At 45.0% G+C, this 26,189-nt stretch overlaps 1 protein-coding gene across 1 annotated transcript in view; it reads left to right on the top strand.

The window, feature by feature from the left end:
* Window positions 1-26,189, top strand: part of LOC149432804 (DNA-directed RNA polymerase II subunit RPB2-like) — a gene marked incomplete at its 5' end in the record, with an annotated part of 100,897 nt that overhangs the window by 17,783 nt on the left and 56,925 nt on the right. The window contains one exon of the mRNA XM_089664928.1: window positions 9,988-10,100. Coding sequence (XP_089521054.1) covers window positions 9,988-10,100 — 113 coding nt within the window. The remainder of the gene's footprint in view (window positions 1-9,987; window positions 10,101-26,189) is intronic.

The raw sequence follows: 26,189 nt of genomic DNA, 5'->3' as shown, positions 1-26,189 counted from the left end.
ACTTCTGGGCACAGGTAGGTGGCACTGCAGAGTGGCACAGGTGGGGGCACTGCTGGGCACAGGTGGGGGCACTGCTGGGCACAGGTGGGGGCACTGCTGGGAACGGGTGGGCGGGGCTAGTGGGCGCACTGCTGGGCGGAACTTGCGGTTGTCACTGCTGGGCACCGATCATCAGGGCACAGATCATCAGTGCCCTGATGATCGGTGCCGATCCCCGCTCTGACAACTGCCGGTTCTCGGCAGTACTTTCCTCACGATCTGACAGCGTGAGGAAAGTGCAGCCGAGAACCGGCACTTGCATTTCCCTGTGATCAGCGTGTCATTGGACACCGCTGATCATGTGGTAAAAGACCGGTGGGATCGGCCTTTCACCACATCACGTGATCAGCTGTGTCTGTAGGACACGGCGATCACGGAGATCGCCGGGTGCGCGCCCCCTGGGGCGCGCAGGAGAGCGCGTTCTGGGAGGACGTCATATGACGTCCACTCAGAACTGGCCGGCCGCGGTGAAGCCGTCATTCGGCTATGCGCGGTCGGCAAGAGGTTAAATAATCTAAATCTCTTTCCTGGACAGTTTAACCCCTTTACGTTGTAGGTTATATATTGGATTTATTCCATCTTACTTTTTTCCTGCTGACTTATCCTTCCTCTTCCTTCCTTCCTTCTCTAATCCTGCAGAGTTTTACTACCCCCCTACTCTTTACCTTTCCCATGTCCCTCCCCCACTCTCTCAATAGCCCCCCCCTCCCACCCCCCACCCCAATAGGCCTACTAATTGCCTTCTAATCATTTGTGGACCTAATACCACGTTTGATTTTTGACTCGGGTTGAGCTCTGACCCTGTACGGTTCACCTTCCCTCCATTTCCTCCAATGTTCCCCTATCTTTCAATACTCTATTTCTCTTTCTAACTTGCTGCCACTCTTCTTTTCCCCCAGCACATATCTCTCCTTCTTCCTCCTCCCAGCCTGGAATCTCTATTCTCTGGATATTAAGTTTATCAAAGAAGTCTCTCAATTCCTCCTGAAATCTTAAGTATGCGGTAACTCCATTCTTCCATCCAATTAAACACATCGAGCTACTCCATCTATATTGTATGTTCTGTTTTTTCATCTGTTTTAATAGTGGTTTCAATGATCTCTTTCTCCACAATGTCTCAGCTGTCAGGTCTGCAAAAACTTGTATATTTTTCCCTTCAAATTTAATACTGGTTCTTCCTTTTATCTTCTTCCATACCTCTTCTCTCTCTCTCTCTATTTTTATGGAATTGTACAACTACATCTCGGTCTCTCTTCCACCCGATCTCGTTGGAACCTTCCTATCCTGTATACATTGTCCAGTTCACATATCTCAGTACTAGGTTTATCCATAATGGAGTTTAAACATTTTTGTATTGTTCCTCTTAAATCTTCTCCTTGTACAAGCTCCGGGACTCCTTTTATCCTGAGGTTATTTTTCCTATGCATGTTACCTTGTATCTCCAACTTATACCACAGCTTATTTTGTTCTTTCCTAATCTCCATTATCTGATTTCTCAATTCAGGGATAACTTGAGCATGTTTTTTTAATTTTTTCTTCTGTTTCTTTTACTCTGGATAATAAATGACCCAAATCATTCCGAATGATTCCAATCTCTTGTTTAATAGATTTTTCCAAATTTCCAAACATTTCTGCCATCTCCTTTTTATTTGGGATTTGTAGTTCTTCATTTTCTCTTAGCTCTGTTCCCTCTGGTATTATTTGACTATTATCCATTTCCACAGATGACCTGACGCTCTTATCCATACTTTTTTCCATTAAACTTCTTTCACATATCCCCTGAGTTCTTTCTGGGGTCACATTACCCTGAGACGTATATTTTCTAATCGTTCCAGATTGGGAGTGCTTGGGACCGCTCCCTTTACTACTTTTACTCTTCATATTTTCTGTAGGTTCGGTCTGTCTCCTCTAAAACGTTAGGGCATATGCTGCAATAAGTCCTTTAAAGAAGTTCAATTTCTTCTGTCCCCTTAGGAATCCCCCCTTTTCTCTATTTATTCCCTCCTGTTTCAATATTACACAGTCCATATACAATTAGTGTACAGTTAATGTACAATTCAGCCACTCTCGCTCACCCTTCTCCGACTTTTTCATGAAGGCTGCCTCTCGAGCTTGTTGTCTCTCTCCCTTCAGGGGTCCCTTCAGGCTTTATTTCCTCTTTTTGGGGGGATTCCTCCGGGTCCCTCTCTTTGTCCTTTCCGCCTCCCCTCCACTCGTGACCAGCAAGCCAAGATCTCCTCCGTTGGGCCGGTGTCTCCCCGATCCTGAGGACGCCGGCCAGCTTTCAGCTCGCTGTTCTATGAGCCGGGTCCACGTGGCCTATCAGTGAGAGAGCCGGCGTCTCCCCCTGCCTAGGAAAGCCAGCCGGCTTCTCTTCCTCCCAGTACTCACTTGCGGGAGATCACGTGACCGCCTCGCGTCCCCTGGACTCCCAGCAGCCCGCTGCCTCGGATGGAAGACTCCAGCCGTCCCACTGCCGCGGTCCCCGAAAGCTCTGCCCTCTCCACTTCTCAGGCGGGATCCCCCCTTTCAAAGGTAGGGCTTAACTATGCTCCTCGGCAGCATTTTTCTTGGGAACGTTGGGGTGAAGGTGGCTGTCCTACGGAGAGCGCTCACATCGCTCTCACCTGCCGCCATGATCAGGCTCCTCCCCGTGACCACAGTCCGTGTCCTATTCCTCCTTGACCCCGAGGTGGAGCCTGCTGCTAGGCTTGCAGTGATTAGGTGGGACTCAGAGGGGGTGTGGCCAGCCTCAGTGGTGATCACGCCTTGCCACAGGTGTGCTGTTGTGAGAGAAGGCTGCTGGACTGGTACGTGTGCTGTGTAGATGCTACTGAGTAGAGAGATGGGGATCAGGAAGCACATGCAAATGCATGAAAGGGGCCCGCTGCGGGTTCATAATAAAGGGCCGTGGGATGGTACCCAGGACCGATGGAAAGGGCTGCAGGGGCCCTTCATTGTTTCTTGCACTGGGGCCCTGAAGGTTCTAGCTACATACTTTTACCATTATGGCAGTATACCAATACTTTTGGCAATAGTGTGTCAGTCCCTGTGTGTCTGTCTGTGTCTCTATGTGTCTTTGTGGCTGTCTGCCTGTGTCTGCCTGCGCGGCTGTCTGCCTGCACGGCTGTCTGCCTGCGCGCCTGTCTGCCTGCGCGCCTGTCTGCCTGCGCGCCTGTCTGCCTGTGCGCTTGCCTGCCTGCGCGCCTGCCTGCCTGTGTCTCAGGGGCGGACTGACCATTTGGAAACTCGGGCACTGCCCGAGGGCCGGGGGTCGGTAGGGGGCACCATGAGATGCCCTTGGTACCTTTCTCATAGGCTTGAGGTTGGGCAAGGGCACAGGGGCCTCATGATCCCCTATTGCCCGGGGGCCCCATGAGTGCTCAGTCCACCCCTGGTCTGTGTGTGTCTGTGTCTGTGTGCGAGTGTGTGTGTCTCTGTGTCTCTTTGTGCGTGTGTGTCTGTGTCTGTAACGGAACCGGACCCAGACCTCACTTGGGTACACGCACAGAAGCTTTAATGGCATCCCGGCCTTAGTCCTTAGGGTTCAGTATTGAGTTGGCCCACCCTTTGCAGCTAGAACCGCTTCAGCTGTCATGGGAAGGCTGTCTGAGGGTTAGGTGTGTGCCTATGGGAATGTTTGACCATTTTTTCAGAAACGCATTTGTGAGGTCAGGCACTGAAGTCGGACAAGAAGGCCAGGCTCGCAGTCTCCATATAATTTATCCCAAAGGTGTCCTATCAGTTGAGGTCAGGACTCTGGTCAGGCAAGTCAAGTTCCTCCACCCCAAACTAGCTCATCCATGTCTTTATGGACCTTGCTTTGTGCACTGGTGCGCAGTGATGTTTGAACAGGAAGGGTCCCTCCCAAAAACGTTTCCCACAAAGTTGGGAGTATGAAATTGTCCAAAATCTCTTGGTATGCTGGCGCCTTAAGAGTTCCCTTCACTGAAACTAAGGGGCCAAGCCCAACCCCTGAAAAACAACCCCACACCATAATCCCCCTCCACCAAACTTTACACTTGGCCCAATGCAGTCAGGCAAATACCGCTCTCCTGGCAACTGCCAAACCCAGACACTTCTTCGGATTGCCAGACAGAGAAGCGTGATTGGTCACTCTAGAGAACACAACTCCACTGTTGTAGAGTCTAGCGGCGGCGTGCTTTACACCACTGCATCTAATGCTTTGCATGGCACTTGATGTAAGGATTGGATTCAGCTGCTCGGCCATAGATTTCCATTCCATGAAGCCCTCTAAGCACTATTGTGCTAATCTGAAGGCCACATGAAGTTTGGAGTCTTTAGCTATTAAGAACAAATAAAGTGCAGCGCTCAATGTATAGATGAAGTAGAAAAAAATCTTGTGAAGTAAGTTATTCAATAGAGTCCAGCAGTTTGTACTGATCAAAGTTCTTATGAAGTAATTATCCCAACGAAACAGACTAGAATAACAGAAGTGTGCACTCACCAGAAGCGCATGGATAATGCGCATGTAGGAATATTAATTCTGGATGGTATTCTGTAGTCAACAGGTGGTGGGCATCCTTCTGAGGTCTGGTCACTCAGCCTGGATTAGGTATGGGATATTCCTAGGTCCAGAGGTCCCCTTTAAGGGTGGATGGGCGCTCAATCTGCAGACAGGGCTCCCTCCTCTGGATGGTATAAGATGGTATATAGATGTAATAGCTCCAAAAAGGAGCCCCAAAAACAGGTGCAGAATAGTGTAGTATTTCTCAAAAATAATTTTATTATATTATATTCAGGGCAGTAAGTGTATAAAAACGAGTAAAGTTGCAAATATGGTTGAAAAAGCAACACTGACTCCTTTAAAAGATGGCCGCCGTGCCTCCTCGTGGCTCCGGCGGCTAAAAGACGTCACGCTCTGTGCAGCTCCTCCTAAAGGCCTTTCGTGCTAAGGCACATCATCAGAGGGGAGGCTGGACAGAGGCGTGACAGATGTCTGCAGTTAAAGTAGAGGAAATGGCGCACGCGTATTGAGTCGTCGACCGGTTTCCGGAAATAGCCAACTGCGCACGTGCGGGCGCGAAAGTATCATAGTAGCACAGGAAATGACGTATGCGTATCAAACCGCCGCCATTTTCCCGAAGTGTGCCAGAAGAGCATGCGGATGCGCGAGTGCGCCATTTTCATGTGTATATCAGATCGAAGGGAGAGTGAATCTACCTCTTCTGTCAGAAGGCAACAGTGAAGGATGCCATAGACCCCAGGGAAGTGGGCATGTTAAAATAAATGCCAGCAAAATTCTGCTATTATGAACCCTGGGATATTATAAATCCATATGAGGATAATCATGTTAAAAGATGGGATGGTCTCGTCAGACCTTAATGAGATGGATGTGTAGTATACAAAGCACCTGAAACTTGAGAATATGTACATCTTTCAGAGATATCAGTGTTACAGATTCCGATAAAATAGTCATACAGTTATATAAAAAAATATTGTAGATAAAATGTAGACCTATATAAAATGGGATCAGTGTGCCCTTATAATTCATAAATTAATTGGTGGATGTTACGCTAAAAATACAAAGATAAAATACGATAAATCGAAAATAATCACATTGGATTGGAATAAAACCAATCATCAAAAATATTTTACATATATAAAATGGAATAAATAGGTAAGAAATAATCAACCCCTAAAAAGCATTTGTAATGTATAGAAATAATAAATATAATATTCTGTGTATAATAACCCCCAAGAGTATGACACCTTAATATGTTTATATAAATATCCGTAAAATGACCATCAATAAGATGTATAAAATTAGATTAATTTTAAGCCAATATTCAGAAGAATATAAAATATAAGATAAGAGAGTAATTATCCACCAAATTAATATAAGTATATGTATAATAATCAGCATGTTGATGATACCCCTTATTACAAGATAAAATCACATATAGGGATATCCATAAAATATTTCAAATCTAATTTATAAAATCATTTATATAGAATAGGATAGGAATGAAGCATCGAATTATATAGCCCAAGGGAGCATGTAGAAATGTTTATATATCCAACATTTATAATAGGATTAAGAGTAAGGGAAAGGTAGCAAATTTCAGCTGTTGGCAATGAAGCAGTTGACATCCACTTCTATGTTATGTCCCAAGGGGTGTAATGTATTTAACCCAAAGACCCACTTGGTCTCTGCCTGGGAAACAGCCCTTGTCTTATTAATACCTCTCCAATGGTTATTAATAATTTCAATCCCCACGTATTTCAGGGATGATGGGTCCTTATTATGGTGCAACCGGTAGTGGTTGGACAAGGAATGCTCTTTAAAGCCTTTTTTAATATTGGATACATGTTCCCTTAGGCGATCACGTAAGCGTCTAGTTGTCCTGCCCACATACTGTTTCTGGCAAGGGCATTGTAGCAAATACACCACAAATCTGCTATTACATGAAATGAAACTTTTTATATCATATGACTTATTGGTAATGAATGAATCGAATGTGTCGATTCTGCGTTTCCTGGTATTATTACACTTGCATATGACACATCTACCACAGGGGTGGAAGCCCTTTAGTTTATTAAAAATAGGACATTTTTGTGGGTGGGTCCACAATATTAGGTGCAGTCCTGTGTCTTATGGTGGTGGCTTTCCGATTAAATGATTTCAGGTTTTTCAGGTAGGATTTTGGAAAGTACTGGGTCCAATTTTAAAATGTCCCAGTTTTTGTTAATAATCCTGCTAATATGCTTGTATTGAACCGAGAAGGTAGTGACAAAAGGGCATGTTTTAGCTTGTGCCGTTTTGGGTCTATTGAGTAGCATATTAGTCCTATCCATTTGCGCAACATCCTGGATGGTATGTTCTAAAGTAGTCTCATCATAACCTTTCTCCAAGAATCTTTTTTTCAAGATGTTTGCCTGTAATCGGTAAGTATTATTTGTGCAATTCCGTCTAATCCTCATTAGTTGACCCTTTGGGATGTTTGCCAACTATCTGGGGTGGTGGCAGCTACCAAGAGGGATGTAGCTGTTACAGTCCGTGGCTTTAAAAAATGATTTCGTAGTTATTTTCCCATTAAAATTGATAAGGGTTAAGTCTAAAAAGTTGATTTCTTGTTGGCTGTATGTGTAAGATTAATATTGAGACTATTGTTAAGTGTAGTAAAAAAAGTTGATGAGCGATTCCTCTTCCCCATTCCAAAGGAGGAAGATATCGTCTATATATCTTTTGTACATCATCAGTTCTGGCCAATCCCTAGCGTATATTAAATCTTCCTCCCAGCGTCTATGGCATCATTCACTGTTGCCTTCTGACAGAAGAGATAGATTCACTCTCCCTTCAATCTAATATACACATGAAAATGGCACACTCGCGCATCCGCGTGCTCTTCTGGCACACTTCGGGAAAATGGCGGCGGTTTGATATGCATACATCATTTCCTGTGCTACTATGATACTTTCGCGCCCGCACGTGTGCAGTTGGCTATTTCCGGAAAACTGGCGACGGCTCAATGCGCGTGCGCCATTTTAACCGCAGACATCTGTCACGCCTCTGTCCAGCCTCCCCTCTGATGATGTGCCTTAGCACGAAAGGCCTTAGGAGGAGCTGCACAGAGCGTGACGTCTTTTAGCCGCCGGAGCCATGAGGAGGCACGGCGGCCATCTTTTAAAGGGGTCAGTGTTGCTTTTTCAACCATATTTGCAACTTTACTAGTTTTTATACACTTACTGCCCTGAATATAATATAATAAAATTATTTTTGAGAAATACACTATTCTGCACCTGTTTTTGGGGCTCCTTTGTGGAGCTATTACATCTACAGGACAGAATCTTATACCATCAGTATCCAGAGGAGGGAGCCCTATATGCAGATTTAGCGCCCATCCACCCTTAAAGGGGACCTCTGGATCTAGGAATATCCCATACCTAATCCAGACTGAGTGACCAGACCTCAGAAGGATGCCCACCACCTGTTGACTACAGAATACCATCTAGGATTAATATTCCTACATGCGCATTATCCATGCGCTTCTGGTGAGTGCGCACTTCTGTTATTCTGGTCTCAGTTTCGTTGGGATAATTACTTCTTAAGAACTTTGATCAGTACAAACTGCTGGACTCTATTGAATAACTTACTTCACAAGATTTCTTTCTACTTCATCTATACATTGAGCGCTGCACTTTATTTATTACAGAGGTCGCTGTGGTTACCTTAAGTGTTTCAGCTGCTGCCTACTTAAGAGCGCTCACTATATCTTGCATTACTAGTCTTTAGCTATTGACTGTTCAGACAGTTGATGACATCTGCGCACTGTGTGCTTCAGCATGCCCTGACCCTGCTCTGTTATTTTAAGTGGCCTACCACTTGGTGGCTGAGTTGCTGTTTTTCCCAGTTCCTACCACTTTGTTATAGTACCACTAACAGTGGACCGTGGGATATTTAGTAGCAAGGAAACTTCACGGATTGACTTATTGCACAGGTGGCAACATATCATGGTACCACGCTTAAATTCACTGAGCTCCTGAGAGTTTTCACAAATGTTTGTAGAAGCAGTCTGCATTCCTAGGTGCTTGATTTTATACACCTGTGGCCATGGATGTGATTGGAACACCTGAATCCCATGATTTGGAGTTCTGTCCCAATACTTTTGGCAATAATGGTGTCCATTTATGAACCAGCGGTAATAGATCGCTGCTCAGTTCTCCTTCATTCTCGGAGAACACAGTTCTCCTGTGAATGCAGTTTATGAAGCAGTTCTCCGAACGAAGGGAGAACGGTCTCCAAACGCTGGAGAACGGTCTACAAACTCTGGAAAATGGCTGATTTTACTATAATCTCGCGAGATTACAGTAAAAGATCAGTTTACTAAGCAGAGGTAAATTATCTCTGCTTAGTTTGCGGTCCCTCCGATTCTCCAGCTCTGGGCTGGAGAATCTGGAGGGAGAACACAGATCTCCAGTGAAGGGCTGATATGATCTCCTGAGTGTCATAAACTGTGAATGACCAGAGAATAGCTGAGATCCGTTGAATCGCAGCTATTCTCTGTGTCATAAACGGACACCTTAATTAGTTAAATTTAATTAGTTTAATTGTGTTAGGTGTTCATAACAGGTTAATGCAGCTATTCAGGGCACATATACTTAAGCTGTCAGCTTGTGCTGTTATGAATACTGCCCCGTGGCACATTAAGAGCCATAGATTTATTCGCTTAAGACTTTTGTACTGCACAGTGAGTTAAATTGTTAGCTTTTGGTGTTGAGAGATTGTTGATGAAGAGGAGTGTTTTTCCTTCACAAACTCACCAGCTGGCAACAGCACATGCCACCAAGCACATGCTACTTGGTTCTGAGAGAACCAAGTGTAGCAGGCTTGTGCTGTTGTCGGCTTATGCTTTTGTCAATGAGAGTGCATCCTCTCCTGCAGTCAATCCCAACACAAGCTCGGGGTTTCACTCTATGCCTTGAATAGCTGAATTGATTGGTGGATCTGGGCTCAATCTGCAACAAACAGAGATGAGGGGGGGGTCCCTTGTGTGCTTGTGTGTGCTGTGCTGTCAGTCACAACTGTTGTTCAGTGTTGTCTGATAGAGGAAGGCGGCATGGTCAAACTGCTACCTTGGAACTTCTACGCAGATTTACACAGTAGCAAGTGGTTCCTTGGAAAACTTAACATTTTTCATTTCTGGTGATACTACTTTAACATCACAACATGTTCCCACAGCACTGTGTTAGTGGGAAGAAAATATTTACATAACCGCTATACAAATAATGTATAACAAATACCCAATTTGATTAAAAGGTAATCAAATTGAGTATTTTTTTTATACATTATCTGTCACTTTGTTGTAATGCATTTGTTGTAATGCATGTAATTGCAAGATGAAATTCAAAGTAAACCATTGATATGCTTGCTCTAATGTCTGTAAATGTAATATTTTTGCTAACTTTTTTTTTATCAAATTACAGCCAAGATACCTTTTGAAGTTTGAGCAAATATATTTATCCAAACCGACACACTGGGAAAGAGATGGTGCCCCTTCACCAATGATGCCAAATGAAGCCAGACTAAGAAATTTAACGTAAGAAACTTTGTGCTTTAAGTGAGAGCTTTAAATTTTTGCATCTGAAATTATTAGGGCACAGCAGCTAGATGTTCAGTAGTTACTCTTTTGTATGACTGGGCGTTGCATACACATTAGGCTAACGCAGGGGTTAAAATTTAGAGTCCAGACCTACTAGCAGGTCACAAAACTTACTCTCCGCCAGTTGCCCCACCCAACCTTGCCCAGGTCCGCCCCCAACCCCATCCCCGGCCTGCCCCAAACCCCACCCCTGGCCCGCCCCAACCACGCCTCCTTAAAGCTTATGAAATTACATTTTTCTTTAGAATAAAGAGTCCAAAATATAAAACTGTACACAGTAATGTATATCCCAGCTCCCCTGTACTCCATTTATAGTGATATGACATGCAGTATACAGTACTTCTAGTCCCTCCTGAGTCCCCCCGCAGCGGTGGAGAGGGTGTCTCCTCTCAGCGAAGCCGTAAACCGGAACTCTGCTTCACAATGAGGCTTGGAGCGCAGGTGCAGTCGCTCCATCTGTGCTCGCTTCTCACCACAGAGGAATTTCTCGCGTTTGGCATGCAGGCGAGCGGCTTTTTCAAGCCCTGGGCTAACGCATAGCTTCTTTATGGTTTTCTAGCAAAATGAAGTAATTTATTGAATCATAAATTAATATTTAATCAGTTATGAATTGTACAGAGTGTGAAGTCAAGCACTAAAGTGTAACCCCCCCCCCCCAAAAAAAAGGTTTTTGTTGCTGTTTTGTATCCTCATTAGATTTCCTCTCGCTTGTGTGGGCAGGAAATGAGGGCATATCACACTAGTAGACTAACAAAACTACGTTTTAGTAACATAGGGAGGAGTTAGAACTTATGACATGTGCAGAGTTTTTATTTCTCGACCTTTCTGTCCATTTGAAAGCTTTGCTGGAATCTGTGCCCTTTCAGTGAGGCTCCAGTGTTTTTCTAGTGTTTCTAGGTACTGGAACCCTTCTGCCGGAGCAGATTTATTTTTTATTTTTCACTAGATTTTTTTCTCTTTGCACTTAACATCTCATCGCTTACAGCTCATTAGCAGTTTCTGAATTGGTTGTATATGTTGGAATACCTGTACCCCTGTTAAGGTCACCGTGACAGGTGGTAATAAATAATTTAGAAATATATACTATTTATTCTGTATCCTATTCCTTACAAGACACACTGCAGTACTAAGATTGTTATAGGGTGGTCCATGTAGTTTTTTTTTCGGATTGTCCTGTACTAGGGTCGTCAACCGTTGTAGCCTCTCCCTGAGCTCCAGCACATAGGCCACCACCAAGGTCCCCTCCTCGGCCACTGCTCCATCCCAGTGTTTGCCTAGGAGATCCAGGGGTCCCCGAACCCTCCGGCCGTACAGCAGCTTGAAGGGAGAGAACCCAGTGGACTCCTGCGGTACCTCTCGGTAGGCGAACAGGAGGTGGGGGAGGTACCGCTCCCAGTCCTTATGGGACATGGTGTACATTCAGAGGAGCTGTTTCAGCGTACCGTTAAACCGTTTGCAGAGCCCATTGGTCTGGGGGTGGTAGGGAGAGCTTTACAGCGGTATGATCCCACACAACTTCCAGAGTTGTTGGGTAAGCTCGGCCGTGAACTGCCTGCTTTTGGTCGGTCAGGATCTCCCGAGGAAAACCTACCCGAGTAAAGATCTGCAGCAAGGCTTGAGCAACTGTTTCTGCCTGCACATCTCTCAGCGCTATGGCCTCCCGGATACCGGGTGGTGTAGTCGACAATGGTCAAGATATACTTCTTGCCTGTGGGACTAGGCCGTTTCTGGGGCCCCACTAGGTCCACGGTGATACGACTGAAAGGTTCCCCTACTATGGGTAGGGGCCTCAGTGGCCCTGGGCCTGTCTCCCTGCTTCCTTACCTACTGGCAGACCTCACAAGACTGACAGTTGGGGCTGGACTAGGGTGAGTGTGGCACCAGTGTCCCGTAATCCTTGGGCCCGATGACTGTTAACATGGACAACCTGTTGGTGATGTCGGCGATTGTCCGGGGTGGCAGCCTGGAGAGGGTTAGCCTTGTTAAAGACACCGATGTTCTCATCCTGGATTGTAAAATTTCTCCATGAAGAGGTGGTGTTACTGGGATGTGCTGGCAGTAGGGAGAAGGAAGAGGCTCGGCCATAGGGTCGGTTGGAATTGCCCCGAGGGGGTTGGCTGGTCGGGGGCTGTGGTGGATTCTGGGGGCAATGAATGTGGATGTGCCCTGTTTGGTTGCAGCCATAACAGCGTGGGCCAGGCCACTTTGGGTCGGAAGGTGTGGGTGGTCTGAGGCATTCTCGGGTGACCGGAGTGGGTACCACTGGTTGTGGACGGGGTGCAGGGGGAATGGCGGGCTCGGATAGCCTCCTGTTGTCCAAGTACTCATCTGCCCAGCGGCTGGTGTCTGCTAAGGTTAGGGGGTGTCTGTCCCGGACCCATTGTCAAATACCCCCTGGAAGTCCAGTGTAAAACTGCTCCAGTAACAGTAGTTGCAACAGTCCCTCCAGCTTGGTAATCTGACACCCTTGGACCCAGCTGCGGGCAGCGTGTTGTAACTGATGTCTCCATTCAGTGAAGGTGTCCTGGGGTTTCTTCTTGAGTGCCCGGAACTTTAAGCTGTATGCCTCTGGGGTGAGAGCGTAGCGGGCCAGCAAGTGTTCCTTAACATAATCGTAACCCAAGCAGAAGCTGTCGGGTACAGTCCTGAACGCGTCTGCAGCCTGACCGGTTAGCTTGCTGCTCAAAATGGGGACCCGGTCTTGGGCTGCCACACCATGGATGTTGCACAACCGTTCAAAGTCCTGAAAAAAGCTGTCAGTGTCCCCATCCGCTTACGAGAGTTTTAAAAGCAGCGTAGGGAATTTTCTTTGGTCCGGTTGCAGTCTGGAGAAGGCGCGAGGTAATCCCCTCCCAGACCGATTTCTCGGTTGATGACCAAGAGTGACTAAGCCGCAGTTGGGTGGCATCGTCCAGGGCCTTGGATATCTGTTCGGGGGTGGGAGTGCTGCCGAACAGAGCCCAATGCCACTCCACCTCTTGTAAATCCGAATGGTATAGGGGTCTCCGTATGGTGCTAAGCGGCCCTGGTGTTTCAGGGGCTGATGAGCTGCTCCTCTAACTCCTCCCGTGAAGCGGAGTTCGCTTCTGGCAGAGCGGAGTGTGCATCAGGTGAAGCAGGGTGCGCCTTCACTTGGTCCAGGGCCATAATCTCGTCCAACAGTTCTTCTCTGGTCTTGGAGTCAGCGATACCTCCTCAAGGAGACAAGCAGGCTTTTGAGAGCTGGCTTCTGGAGGTCCCGTATATCCATCTGGCCGAGCAGGGACATCTCCGTGAAAAAGATGGGGTCCCGGTTGGTGGTTTGGACTTTCTCCGCAATGAGGAAAGATCCCACTGCTGCCAACCAGTTGTGGCGGAACCCTTCCACCTGGGCTTCCTCGTGCGGAGCGATGAGTCTCAGCCAATGGTCCCCTTTTCCAGCAAGTCTTCCAGTGCTCTGCCAAGGCGGGTATTAGAGCTCAAAGACAATCCTTCCCCGGTATCCCAAACCACGAGTTGGAACTTCGTGTAGGGTGAATGAATTAATCTCTAATGAACACAGCTCAGTATATATAGCACATGCTGGCAGTAATCCCTGCCCCCTTCAGCCCACCCCCACCAGACAGTCTGGCACCTGGTTTTCCCCACCCACAATAAAACTCTACAACACAACAGCAATCAGCACAGTATGAAATTTAGAGAAGTGAAAGACTACAAGTTCACATTACCCTAAACAAACAGTGTAGAATGCTTGTCTACATATCGGCTGCTAAACATATACAGCTTTAAAAAGGGTAGAATGGCAAGACCACTTAACAAGGAGATAAAACCGGAACAGAAAGGGCAAAATGTTATCACAAAGGGACGGTTCGTCACAACCCCATTTTGGAGAGCAAATACTGCAACGTATTTTGTGTGGGGCACAATGAGTCTTTTGAACATGTCATTTTTTTCCACAAGTTTTAAGAAAATGTGGAAAGAAAATGAAAATTTATTTTTTTAACACAATGTTGTCAATCTAGAAGATATTTCTAAAAAACAGCATGGACATACCAAGAATTACACCCCAAAATACATTCTGCGAAAAAGTGGAATGTTATGCAATAGCCAAGTCAATCACCTGACCTGAATCCGATTGAGCATGCATTTCACTTGCTGAAGACAAAACTGAAGGGAAAATGCCCCAAGAACAAGCAGGAACTGAAGACAGTTGCAGTAGAGGCCTGGCAGAGCATCACCAGGGATGGAACCCAGCATCTGGTGATGTCTATGCGTTCCAGACTTCAGGCTGTAATTGACTGCAAAGGATTTGCAAGCAAGTATTAAGTGAAAGTTTGATTTATGATTATTATTCTGTCCTATTAATTTTGGTCCCTTAACCAGTGGGAGGCACATATGCCAACTGTTGTAATTCCTACACCGTTCACCTGATTTGGATGTAAATACCCTCAAATTAAAGCTGACAGTCTGCAGTTAAAGCACATCTTGTTCGTTTTATTTCAAATCCATTGTGGTGGTGTATAGAGCCAAAAATGTTAGAATTGTGTCGATGTCCCAATATTTATGGACCTGACTGTATATAGGCTACATCTTTGTCTGTAAATATTTTTATTGCTCCTTTTTGACCTTTTTTAGTAATAAATCCTATTATTTGAAAAGTGTTGAACTGTTTCTAAAGCTCTTTAATGCAAACTAAGAATCCCTGTCTCTGAAGAGCGCTACTGTGTGTTTTAAACCTCTGGATACATCTGCCTGCAGTGACAGTGTGTATCCAGACGCTTATTCAAACATCATAGTGTTTTACTGCTAAGATTGGTGAGTTTCCTCTTTCTCTGTACAAAATGGAGGTGGTGGCAGTGTGAAGGGTTATTTGCGTAATAATTAACCTGACCCAGTAACAATCGCTCTCAGGCTGCGGGTACAGAGATTGTGGTCCATTAGCTGGAAAATCTTTGTGCAAGGTGCAGCTGAGCGTGGTATTGTTACAGCGTGGTTTTAGATTGGCTGGTCCTTCATTCACGAGTTGCTGAGAAGGGCTGGGGGTCTGGTGCCACGTCCGTCACAATAGCCTTTTTGGTAAAGTGAATAAGCTAGGTCCCAGACAATTTTTCCACTTGATCCAATGTAAGTTGGGCACTCACTCGGGGGTGGAGCTGGGAATATTTGCCTTCATATATGCGGAATGCATATAAATATCCCGTGGTTCTTTCACAAAGCTTGTGGGGCTTTACTCCATATCTTGCCCTCTTGGAATATATTGCTTAACCCCCCTGGCAGTATTCCCGAGTGTAGCTCGGCGTTAACTTTCAGTATCAGAAGCGGTAACCCCGAGCTACACTCTAAATTACACTGCAGCGTTGCTCTGGGATCCCTCGAGCACTTACCTTGTCCTGCGGACCCGCGATGTCCCCCCTGCAGCGTCCCCGGCCATGTCCTCTGGCCGATTCCGGGTTCCGTTCCCTGCGAGCGTCAGGACCTACGGGGAATGGAACTGGCGGGAATTTCAAAGATGTAAAAATTTGACATTAACTCAATACACTAAAATCTGATCGTATTACATTTCTGTATCAAACCATTTCACATACATTTTGTACCTAGTGCTTTGTCATGTGCCCTGCCTGCATTTGTACCGTTCTTTCTGCCTGGAAACTGAGAAATGTCCATGGCATCCAAAAAGCGTCCCTTTTAGGCCAGCTAGAGAACAGCGATAGTAAATTAGAACCACTTGCAGAATTGAGTGATAATGATTCATGGGGGAATTTGTCATCAGATATTGAAAACGATTTTGCGACTGAGCTCAGTGATTTGCAAACTTGGCGCTCTATTTCAAATTTCAGTGTTTTTGGTTTAATTACATTATTGAATTAAATTTTTATTATTTTTGATTATTTTATTTATAATTTTGTTTCAAATTTTATCATACCCAGGATGTTTACTAGACTCTTTGTCGGACAGATTTTAGTGAGTTATTCCTAAGAATTACAGGCCTACAATAAAAACAACATATTTCCATTGAAAACAATGTACTGCTTTGAGCGCAGAAATACTGACATAATCAGACTGCTAGACAGGTTAATTCCTAGCCTGCCAGTCAAATGGACAAGGGATTCGTCCACACATTTGTTTTTTTTGGGGACAAGAGGTTCAGCAAATCTTTGGGGAAAAAATAATTAAGTGGGTGAATTTTGTATAATTTGTCATAGTTGGGATGATCTCTGAGAGGGCACTGGATATTGTCACTGAAGTGAAGAAAACGCATGATCATCTCATAGCGTGACCTGGGCATTACAGCATAGAAATTGGCATGTGGTGGATTGGGTGTGTGGACCAGTATGCATGTCCATTTTTTTTTTTAAGCCCCATGTTAACGGTGAGGCCCCAAAATAACTTAAATTCCTCCAATGTAAGAGGTCTCCATTCAAATGGACAGGCATAGAATGAACTGGAGTTGTTAGAAATGAATTGTTGGGCAAAAAGGTTTGTCTGGTCCACAATAAACTGTATTAAAGTGTCGGGCAAAAATAAAAAAAATCAATTGCTGAAAAATTCTCAGTATTGGCATGCACACCTGGCTGTGCGGTGAAAGGGGGAATGCTTGCTGATCTGGAGTTGGAGGCCAGCCATAATGGGTTGGCAAGAGGATCTGGGAGGTATTTTTGGGCCCGGATTCTTGGGGGTTGATGGAATATTCCAGTGCTGGTACTGGGTCTTTCCTCTATGGGTCTAACGCCATTGGCATTTGGAAATTGACCATTGGGGTGTATTTGCGCTGCCTGTGGCTACCTTTAGAACGCCTCCTCACTAGTGTAAACTTGTTTTGACATGGCTGGCTCTGCTGGCACTGGGACAGATAGATTGCTGATGTTGGCTGTAGGACCAGTACTCTGGTGATGGTGGCTGTGTGACAGTACTCTGCTGATGGTGGCACTGATGGACAACAGGTGCATTGCTGATTGGCACTGATGGGCGACAGGTACACTGATGGGCAACAGGTGCACTGCTGGGCGACCTGGAGGTACACCAGGGGTGTGGAAATTTTTTAAAAAACTACTTGTCAAGGGACTAAATCGGGGCCCCAATCTACTTGTCCCTCATGACAATCTACTTGTCCCTCATGACAATCTACTTGTCCCTCATGACAATCTACTTGTCCCTCATGACAATCTACTTGTCCCTCATGACAATCTACTTGTCCAGGTAAAAAAAAAATTAAACAATAAAACTTTAACAGAAACCATATTTAAATCCGAGGTGATTTTAGGAATGTCTGGGCCTTTTAAAAACAAAAGAGGCTTTATGGTGACTTAAATGTGTAATATTTTTAACATTGCGCTGTTTATCTCCTCCTCCCCTCCCTGCCTGTCTCCAGTATCGCATCCAGGGACTAGCAGGGAGGAGAGAGACCTTGCAGCGTGATGAACAGTGATTGTCTGCTCGTCAGGAAAGGGTGGGTCAGGGCTTATACTTTATCCCTTTCGCTGCCAGAGCAGTTTTGTGGTTTTTGCACACAGTTAAAACCTTGTAGGCCTGAAGATTGCATAAAATCCCCAAACATATATTTTCTGAAAGCAGAGACCCTAGAGAATAAATAGTGGTAGTTCCAATTTTTTATGGCGCATGATATTACCGCAAAATTTCAGTAAAAAATACAAGTTAATTTTAGGTCACAAAAAAGCAATAAATTGCCTTATTTTTTTTTACATATAAAAGATGCAGCGAGTAAATATCCAGCTTGTCAAACCTTAAATTTAAATTAACTGGCATAAATTGGTGTTGATGCCCATGGATCCTGTAGAACTCCCCCTCCTGGCCTGTGCACAACACATCCAAGTAGTGTCTACATTTAAGTATTTGGGGGTGGTAGTCTCTCCAGATCCTAAGCAGTATATTTCTCTTAACCTTTTACCTCTGCACCAACTGTTACACTTCAATTTCTGATGGAGTAAACTCCCTCTGTCGGTGGTGGGTAGCGTCAATTTAATTAAAATGATTTGGGCCCTGCAACTTTCTTTATATTTTTCATAATTCTCCCATATGGATTCCTAAGAAATTGTTTAATCGCATAGAGACCCAGTTTAGGAGTCTTAATTGGAAGAAACAGGTGGCTAGGATAAAATTGTCCACGTTGCAATATGGCAAGGAGTTGGGGGGGTTGGCGGTTCTTGTGCCCAGATGTTATTTTCTGGCGTCCCAATTGCAGCAATTGGTTGGCTGGGACTGGTCCCAATATTTGATTTCCCTTCCTGATCCCACCATTTCAGCCCTTTCTCACCTTGAGATGGCTCTACCGGCCCTTCAATCCACGGCTCCAACTGCAGACCTCTTGAGGCGTGTCTGGAGTACGGTAAAAGCATCCTTTCATATTACCGGCTTTCTTTCCTGTACTCCCTTGTTGAATAATTCACAATATGCAGAACTGGCTAAACTGGAGGTTTTTCATGACTGGAGGGATCGAGGCCTGAAATTTTGTTTCTCGGTTGTATCTTGACCAGCACAAGTAACCACTGCAGTTCAAACTGAGACAAGTAAAAAAAATAAAAATGGGTGGGGGGGGGGGTTGCATGATAACTTTGAGTACTTATAATGTAAGGTGTAGCTGCATTCATGAAAACCACTTATGGCTTATAAAAACAGGGAAGCGGCATAATAAAAATTGTACAAACATACAGTGGCAAATAAGAGATCTTAGGCCTAAGAGAACATAGTCCCGGCCTCATAGTGAGGGAGTGGGAAAGGGAGTAGGTGAGGAAGGAGAGGGAGACATGGGAGGCACAGAGGGCATCCCAACAACCTGGTCCAAGGGCTGAACAATTTTGGGAGAGGCAGGCTTCCGAACTAAACAGTCAAATCCTCTTTAACAGCTATACGCATTACATATAAACAACTGCCTCCACCGAGGGCAGCAGGACACCTATAACAAAGTTCAGGGCCAGAATAACCATGCACTTGCCCAAGTATACTGGGAGGGCCCCCACATGGGTCCGCAACCATTGGTAGGCTTAGGAAATGGGAAGGAATGAAGAAAAAGAGGGGGGAGGGGGGCTGTGTGTAGGTTGTAAAGGGAACCAGGATAAGGGAACATAATTGACCAATGTGGGGAGAAACTTCCCACAATACAAATATAGCTGATAGACAATTTATGTAGTGCAGTAGGAACCTAACAGTAAGTTATGTATGCAAGCAAAACCAAGAAAAAGAGACAAGTAGGGCGTGAAAGTTCACCTTTGCCCCATAGAGACTTGTATAAGTCTCATGCCTAACAATTCTTGGTGTCATGGAGTTTGTGTGGGCTCCCTACAGATGGCCAGCCAAGAAAGAAAGGAGAAAAAAAAAGGGGGGGGGATTAGGGAGTCAAAAAGAGAAATCCAGGAGGAAATTTATCCTTGTAACCTATGACAAAAGGGGAAAAAAGACCAAAAGCTCACGTGGTGCGAGGTCATCCATGTCCCACCAGTTAGAAGGTTTGAGAATGTAGTTGGCTCAGGCTTGGGACTTCTGATCTTCAATGGGAGCTTGAGAGATAGACTAAGCTGATGAGGGATGGATGCCGCTGGTGAGGAATTTATGCCGCTGGTGAGGAATTTATGCCACTGGTGCTGACTGCGATGTAGAGACCAACAATGGAAGAAGAGCAAGATCTGCGAGGCATCTCTTGAATTCCTATGGGTTGGTGACATCGTACTGTGCCCCTTGGTATGAGAGAGGAAGCCGGAAAGGAAAGCCCCACCGGTAATGAATAGAGTGGTTATATAGGACCAGGAGCAGAGGTTTTATGGAGCGTCTCTTTAAGTATGATGGTCTGGGAGAGATCAGTGTGTATTTTCATGCGGGTGTCCCTGGAAGGCCAGAGCAGGGACATCCATTCATGCCACACCGAAAAGTACCTTTTTTAAATTTCAACCAATGGGAAGGAGTATTTTTCCTGCTAGAATATAGACTAGGAGACAAGTTTCTGCATAAAGTTGTAGCTCTTTGGGAAATGGTTCTTAGACAACCCTTGGGCGTAGATGGCGTAAAATTAAACAACACTTGGGCGCAAGTGGTGTAAAATTAAACACAGATATCTTTCCGCTATATTTATTACCTTCCCATACTCCGCACTAAATGGTTTGGAGGAAACTGGAACACCGCCATTACTAGTGGTTTTCCTCTTGTCTTTCAAGAGCTCGCTAGGAGGTGTGCTTTTAGCAATCTCTAATGTGCTATTTAAACCCTGCTTCCTCCTTAAAACAAGAGTTGTTACTACAAACATGGCTGAGCCCTAAGAACTGACCAACTGGAATGTTTCTAATGGTGTGGCGAGGATGATCTCTGCAGTCCATCCGACAGTTTCCATACTGGTGCTCTTGCAATGGTCCTGTGTTCCAGGCGGTGTGATGTATGGATGTCAGGACTTCATTAAAGCAGAACTTCCCTTTTCTTCGTCAACAATGACTATTTTAAATCCTTATGCTAGCGTTGGGTTAGCATTTGTAAATGGATAGGAAGGTATGTCATATATATATATATGTATGTATATGTATATGTATATATATATATATATATATATATATAATTTGTTTTAAACTTTTTTTTACATTTCTTCAGTTACTTCTTGCTTTCCATGCCCAGGCAAATCATGTCATACATCCCAGGTGTCTTCCAGAGGGGAGGAGGGTGGAAGGGGTTTTCTCAGCTAAGCTCCTGCCTGCATGCATGAGTTTATTATTTATTTCAGGTACTTATATAGCGCCGTCAATTTACGTAGCGCTTTACATATATTTAGTACATTCACATCAGTCCCTAACCCTCTAGGGGTGTACAATCTAAGGTTCCTAACTCGCATTCATACATACACATACTATGGACAATTTAGACAGGAGCCAATTAACCTACCAGCATGTCTTTGGAGTATGGGAGGAAACCGGAGTACCTGGAGGAAACCCACGCAGTCACAGGGAGAACATGCAAACTCCAGGCAGGTGGTGCCGTGGTTAGGATTCGAACGAATGACCCTAATACTGCCAGGCGGAAGTGCTAACCATTTAGCCACTTAAGGGAAGAATTCCAGGAAGTAAATGCTACATGAATATCTGCCCTTACTCAAGATGGCCATAGCCAGAAATGCTAGAGAGGTGTTTTTCAAAAGTGATTGCCCAGCAAAATAAACCATGGAGACATGGACAGTTTCTTTGAATATTAAACAATTAAATGACATTTTTGATTTGTGGTGCTCAGATGCAGTGTAGTTCCACTTTAATATCAGGCAAATATTTTCTGGAAATTCCTTTTTGTATGTGTGGGCCAGGTCTAAGAAATTTTGTGAGCATTTATACTCTATCTTCAGTTTCACAGGACCCTACAGTTAAGGCAAAGCTGATATTGTCAGGGCCCTCCTTGGTCTATGCTGGAACCAAGAGCAGGATTTGTTTGGCATGTATGCTGGAGACTGCGCCCTAATTTGGCTGTTTTTTCTTTGCTGCATTGTGAAGCGTTCTGCAAGTTAAGGGACTATGGACATGGTAGCTGGGCAGTGTATTTTAGGGTACATTGTTACAGCATTGTCCTCAGGGACTTTCCATGCAGAACTCCTGCTTTTTCATTCTTTTTGATTGTTCAGCTTGTTTTTCTAGCCTGCCTGACTTTAAATAGTTTATTGCTGAATACTACATTATTGGGCATTCTTCCATGTCCCTATTTCACTCAAAAGCTGATATCTTAATCGTACAGTACCCGGTGGATATTCATAGACAGATTGTGATGGGAGTGACTTTTGGGGGTGGGGAGACTCCTGTATCATCTTCCCAAATCCCTCTTATGTCTAAGGCACCCTGTGCCTGTTAGTGGGTACAGGGTGACATGTTCTAATATGGGTGTGGGGGTTGTCCATTCACTGCCATATGCTGCATCCCAGTGTTCTGTGTCTTGGTTTGGTGGGGGATGTTTCCTGCAGCCCTTCCCCCTACTGGGAGGGCCTGATGATGTGTTTCCTGTTTCTGGTTGTATTTCCCTGCCCTGTGTATATATCTTGTGTTTGTGTAAAAATAAAGCAGTTGACTTCCTGTCTTAAGAAGAGTCTGGTACACTCTTATTTCCTGCATGATCAGCAGTGGTGTCCGGGATTTGTGTTCAGACAGGGAAGCTGGAGTCTAACAGAAATACCCAAGTGCGGTCTGGGTCCTGTTCCGTTACATTGGTGGCAGCAGTGGGATTGTGCTTCCAAGCTCTGAACACATTCAAACCACCACCGGGATTCAAGATCAGGAAAGTAGACGTCAGTTACCCCAGTGGAGATATGGACCTGGCAGCAGAGTTCCCAGGGCTGCTGCAGACTGTTCTTGCAACATACCCCAGGACTGTGTCTACGGATCAGTACCTGGAGCTCAGACAGTGGATTTGGGAGGTCCTTTGGAGAGGAGCCCTCCAGGCTGCTGGTATGGACAAAGGCAAGTGCTATCCAACCCCAGGGGAAAGGGCCAGGGACCATCAAAAGTTACGGATGCCATTCCTGGGAGAGCAACCCCAGGAGCAATGGTTGACTGAGTTGGACGGGCTGGTCCAGCAGGAGATACAACTGGACAACAGATATCGGGCTTTGCAATGGTATGCAGAGCAGGAATATTTAGGGGTATCAACAGAGTGCTCTCCTGAGGGACATGACTTTGGTGGGCCTGGATTGCTGTGGGATAGCTTTACAGATCATTTTGTGTTTGGCGATGAAGGAGAACCTACCCTGGAGGAGTTGCGAGAAGGCAGAGAGGCTATGTTTGCTCTCACAGGGGTCGCAGAGCTTTAACCAGATCTGGAATACCTGCTGAAGAAAGAACTGCATCTGGAAAGGGCATACCGGCAACTGCTAAAACATGTTCGGCAGCATGCCCAAGAATTGGCAGAGGAAATTCCAGAGACTGGGGATTTGATAGACTTCTCGGCTGAGGAGGAACCAGCAGTAGACCTGGCAAAAGAGCCAACCATTAGTGAACTCTGCCCAGCACTGGTAACGTCTTCTGAGTTCCACGGACAGGAGATGGTGAACCCCTATCCCCAGACACCGGTTCCAGAGACTGGGGATTTGATTGACTTTTTTGCTGAGGAGGAACCAGCCGGCACGCCTTCCGCAGAAGAGCTGGCATCAGGGCATGGCGTGGTTGACATCTGCCCAAAACAATCAGCACCGCAGGAGCTACAGGAAGAGGATTCAATCGGCACCTCACAACAGCAGCTTGAGCTGATGTCCGTGGATGGGACTTCGGTCTCCACTGACACAACCCCAGAAAAGGGTCTGGCATTGGGACAAGAGGATATCAGCCTTACTTTGACTTGATGGACATCCCCCAGTATTTGCAAAGTGGAGGGGAGACTACAGTCGCCACCTGGATACCCCAGGGATGCTGGGCAGTCGGCCCAGATCCCCAACAGCATGATGGAGTCGGCCCAGCCACCCTGTCTTCTCCCCAGCAGCTGAGAGGACTTCAGGGAGAAGGACCAGTCCGTACTTCTCCCCAGCGGCGGGTATGTTCTACGGGAGAGGCAGAGGTTGGCTGGCTGAGTAATGCTTTGTGTGGGAGAATTTGGTTGGGGTACTGTGTGGGTGCTGGCATTGGGGGACTGGAAGTACAGACTAACTTCGGAGTCCATCCGTCCTGGGATTTACTCCTGTGTTAGTCTCCTGCCGAACGGGGAGATATGTGACGGGAGTGATTACAAAAAACCACCTGCGCTCACAAGGACTCCTACCCTATAACCATAAGCTGCTGACACTAAGCTTATACCCAAAATAAGTGAATAAACAGTGCAAAAATTATGAGTGCAGCGCTAATTAGTATCTAATAGAACCGTAATACAATATATACTCAATCCCCAAAATAAATGCAAAATACTCAATACATATACAGTGTCATGCATGTATTCCCTCATGGGGAATATCTCGTGCAAAAACGTGAAAATAAAGTAATATATACTATAATAACATATATACTAATAATAAACCGTGCCACACAAAAAGTGCACAAAGGAATAAACGATAGTTCAAATACGAGAAAAGTCCAAAGTTAATAATAATACTGATGATGCTGTGCTTAATGATGAACTTCACACTCCACTCTTCATGCAAAATTATGTGCAGTGTACGTGATGCACACGTGACAATCCTTAACAGCCAAAATGCCCCCTCACCTCCTTCCTTAGACCCCAAGAGGCCAGCACGCTTGCAGAATCGCACGATCCTATCAGTATGGATCACTCTCTAGAAAATATCTTCCTCCTCCAGCGTCCACCAGTTTAGCAGCCAGCTCCTCCCAGGGTCATAGTAAGACACAAGCAGAGACCCTCCTTAGTGCAACCAGTAATTTTATTGGTAATCGGTATAAAAAGTAGATTTCCACTCACAAAACGATGAATGGAAATCTACTTTTTATACCTATTACCATTAAAATTACTGGAAACGGAAATACCCAAGTGCGGTCTGGGTCCGGTTCCGTTACACAAATTTTCACCCGCGCTATTCCATATCCACTCAGCTTCGGATCACTCCTAGTGTGATCAGACTAGTATTCAAATATACATATATAACAGCGCTTCAACAAAAAATGTTTTGTTTGTGTGCTCCATCAACTTCAGTTCATGTGAACATATACAAGGATTTGATTTCATATAAAAATATCCTTCAAAACTTCATGTGTCCATACTGTATATAAATTAAATGTGTTAAAAAATGAATGTGTTCAGATACCAATATAAAGTGCAATCACAAAGTACAAATTTATCTCCAAAAGGTGCACCCTGCTACTCGAAAATCGTAAGAGTGTAAATGTCCACTTTCAGTGTTCTGATGCAAAAATAAAGTGCTCATTATGTCCTCTCTTCCACTGTCTGTTACCACATGGCTAACCTCCACCTTCACTCCTTATTCACCACCACTCAGCCCTAGGTCAGCTTGCACTCATTGAAATCAGGGGTTTCCACCACTTCTTCACTTCTTATCCACCAGGTCATCCACCACTCCTTCAATGTCTCAGGGCTGGCCGTTTTATCTTTCTTCCTCTCGAGCACTCATGCAGGCCACAGGAAAAGCAAAAAGGAATGTCCTAGTATAATTTTTTTTTTTTTATTTGAAAAATGCATAAATCCAGTAACACTTCCCTGTGCTGTCTCCCAGCACAATGCTCTTACTGCTGGTCCCGGCTCCACCGCTCAGCAGCTCATACCGTCTGGTTTGAGCACGGGCCATGTGTGGGATGGCATCACGTAATTCTGCCTCTACATAAAAAAACTATAGGGGATAGGAATGAGCTCTTACCTCAGGTACACATGCATAAGGCTCATGTTGCATATAATCTTCTTCAAAATCAAAACTCTCCTTTTACTTCAGTCAGGCCTTGGAGACATTTTCTTCTTCCACAACTGCCAGGAATTTGAGAAGTCTACCGCAATCAAATTCAAAACCTTTGGATGAATCTGCTTCTCATGAAGGTCCTCCTCCCTCAATTGCATCTTGGATTGGGAGAAATTTTTGTGGGGATATGGGAAACACTCATATCAGATGCCTGGCTGCAAATGGTGATCTCCACAAATTATAAGATTTTCTTCTCTGTCCTCTACCTTGATTTTTTTTTTTTGACTTTTTTTCTTTTTTAAATAAGTCTTCCCATGTCTAAGCAGTATTTGGAACCTTAGCCGTTCAAGGATCGTTGGATCAGGTTTAATTGTTTCAAACCTGTTTACAGCTCTCAAATGTGGCCTTCATCCTCTTCTGGAGTTAAAGGTCCTTTAATTTTTGTATACCCTTGAATTTGGAATAGAATCTGCCCATTCTCATTCAATTTGCTGTTGACTCCTTTTTTTGAGCCAGGCTATAGAGCATTCTTTGCCTCCATGGTGTTGCCATTATTTTTTACTTGGATGCTCTTTTGCTTTGTGAGAATATTATATATACTTGGTGCTGTGCTACAGTTCTTCTGTTTTATATAAGTATATAGAGTGCAATGTTCAAACGTGATACCAAAAAATCTAAAATAAAATAAATAGGTATGCACCTACAATACACCTCCCTCCTATGCAGAAACCTTG

This window comes from Staurois parvus, unplaced genomic scaffold (assembly GCF_062004578.1).
Source record: "Staurois parvus isolate SC_StPar_1 unplaced genomic scaffold, SC_StPar_1.0 ptg002103l, whole genome shotgun sequence".
Taxonomy (NCBI): Eukaryota; Metazoa; Chordata; class Amphibia; order Anura; family Ranidae; genus Staurois; species Staurois parvus.
Note: the sequence above shows the minus strand (reverse complement) of the source record. Positions and strands in the feature narration are given on the sequence as shown.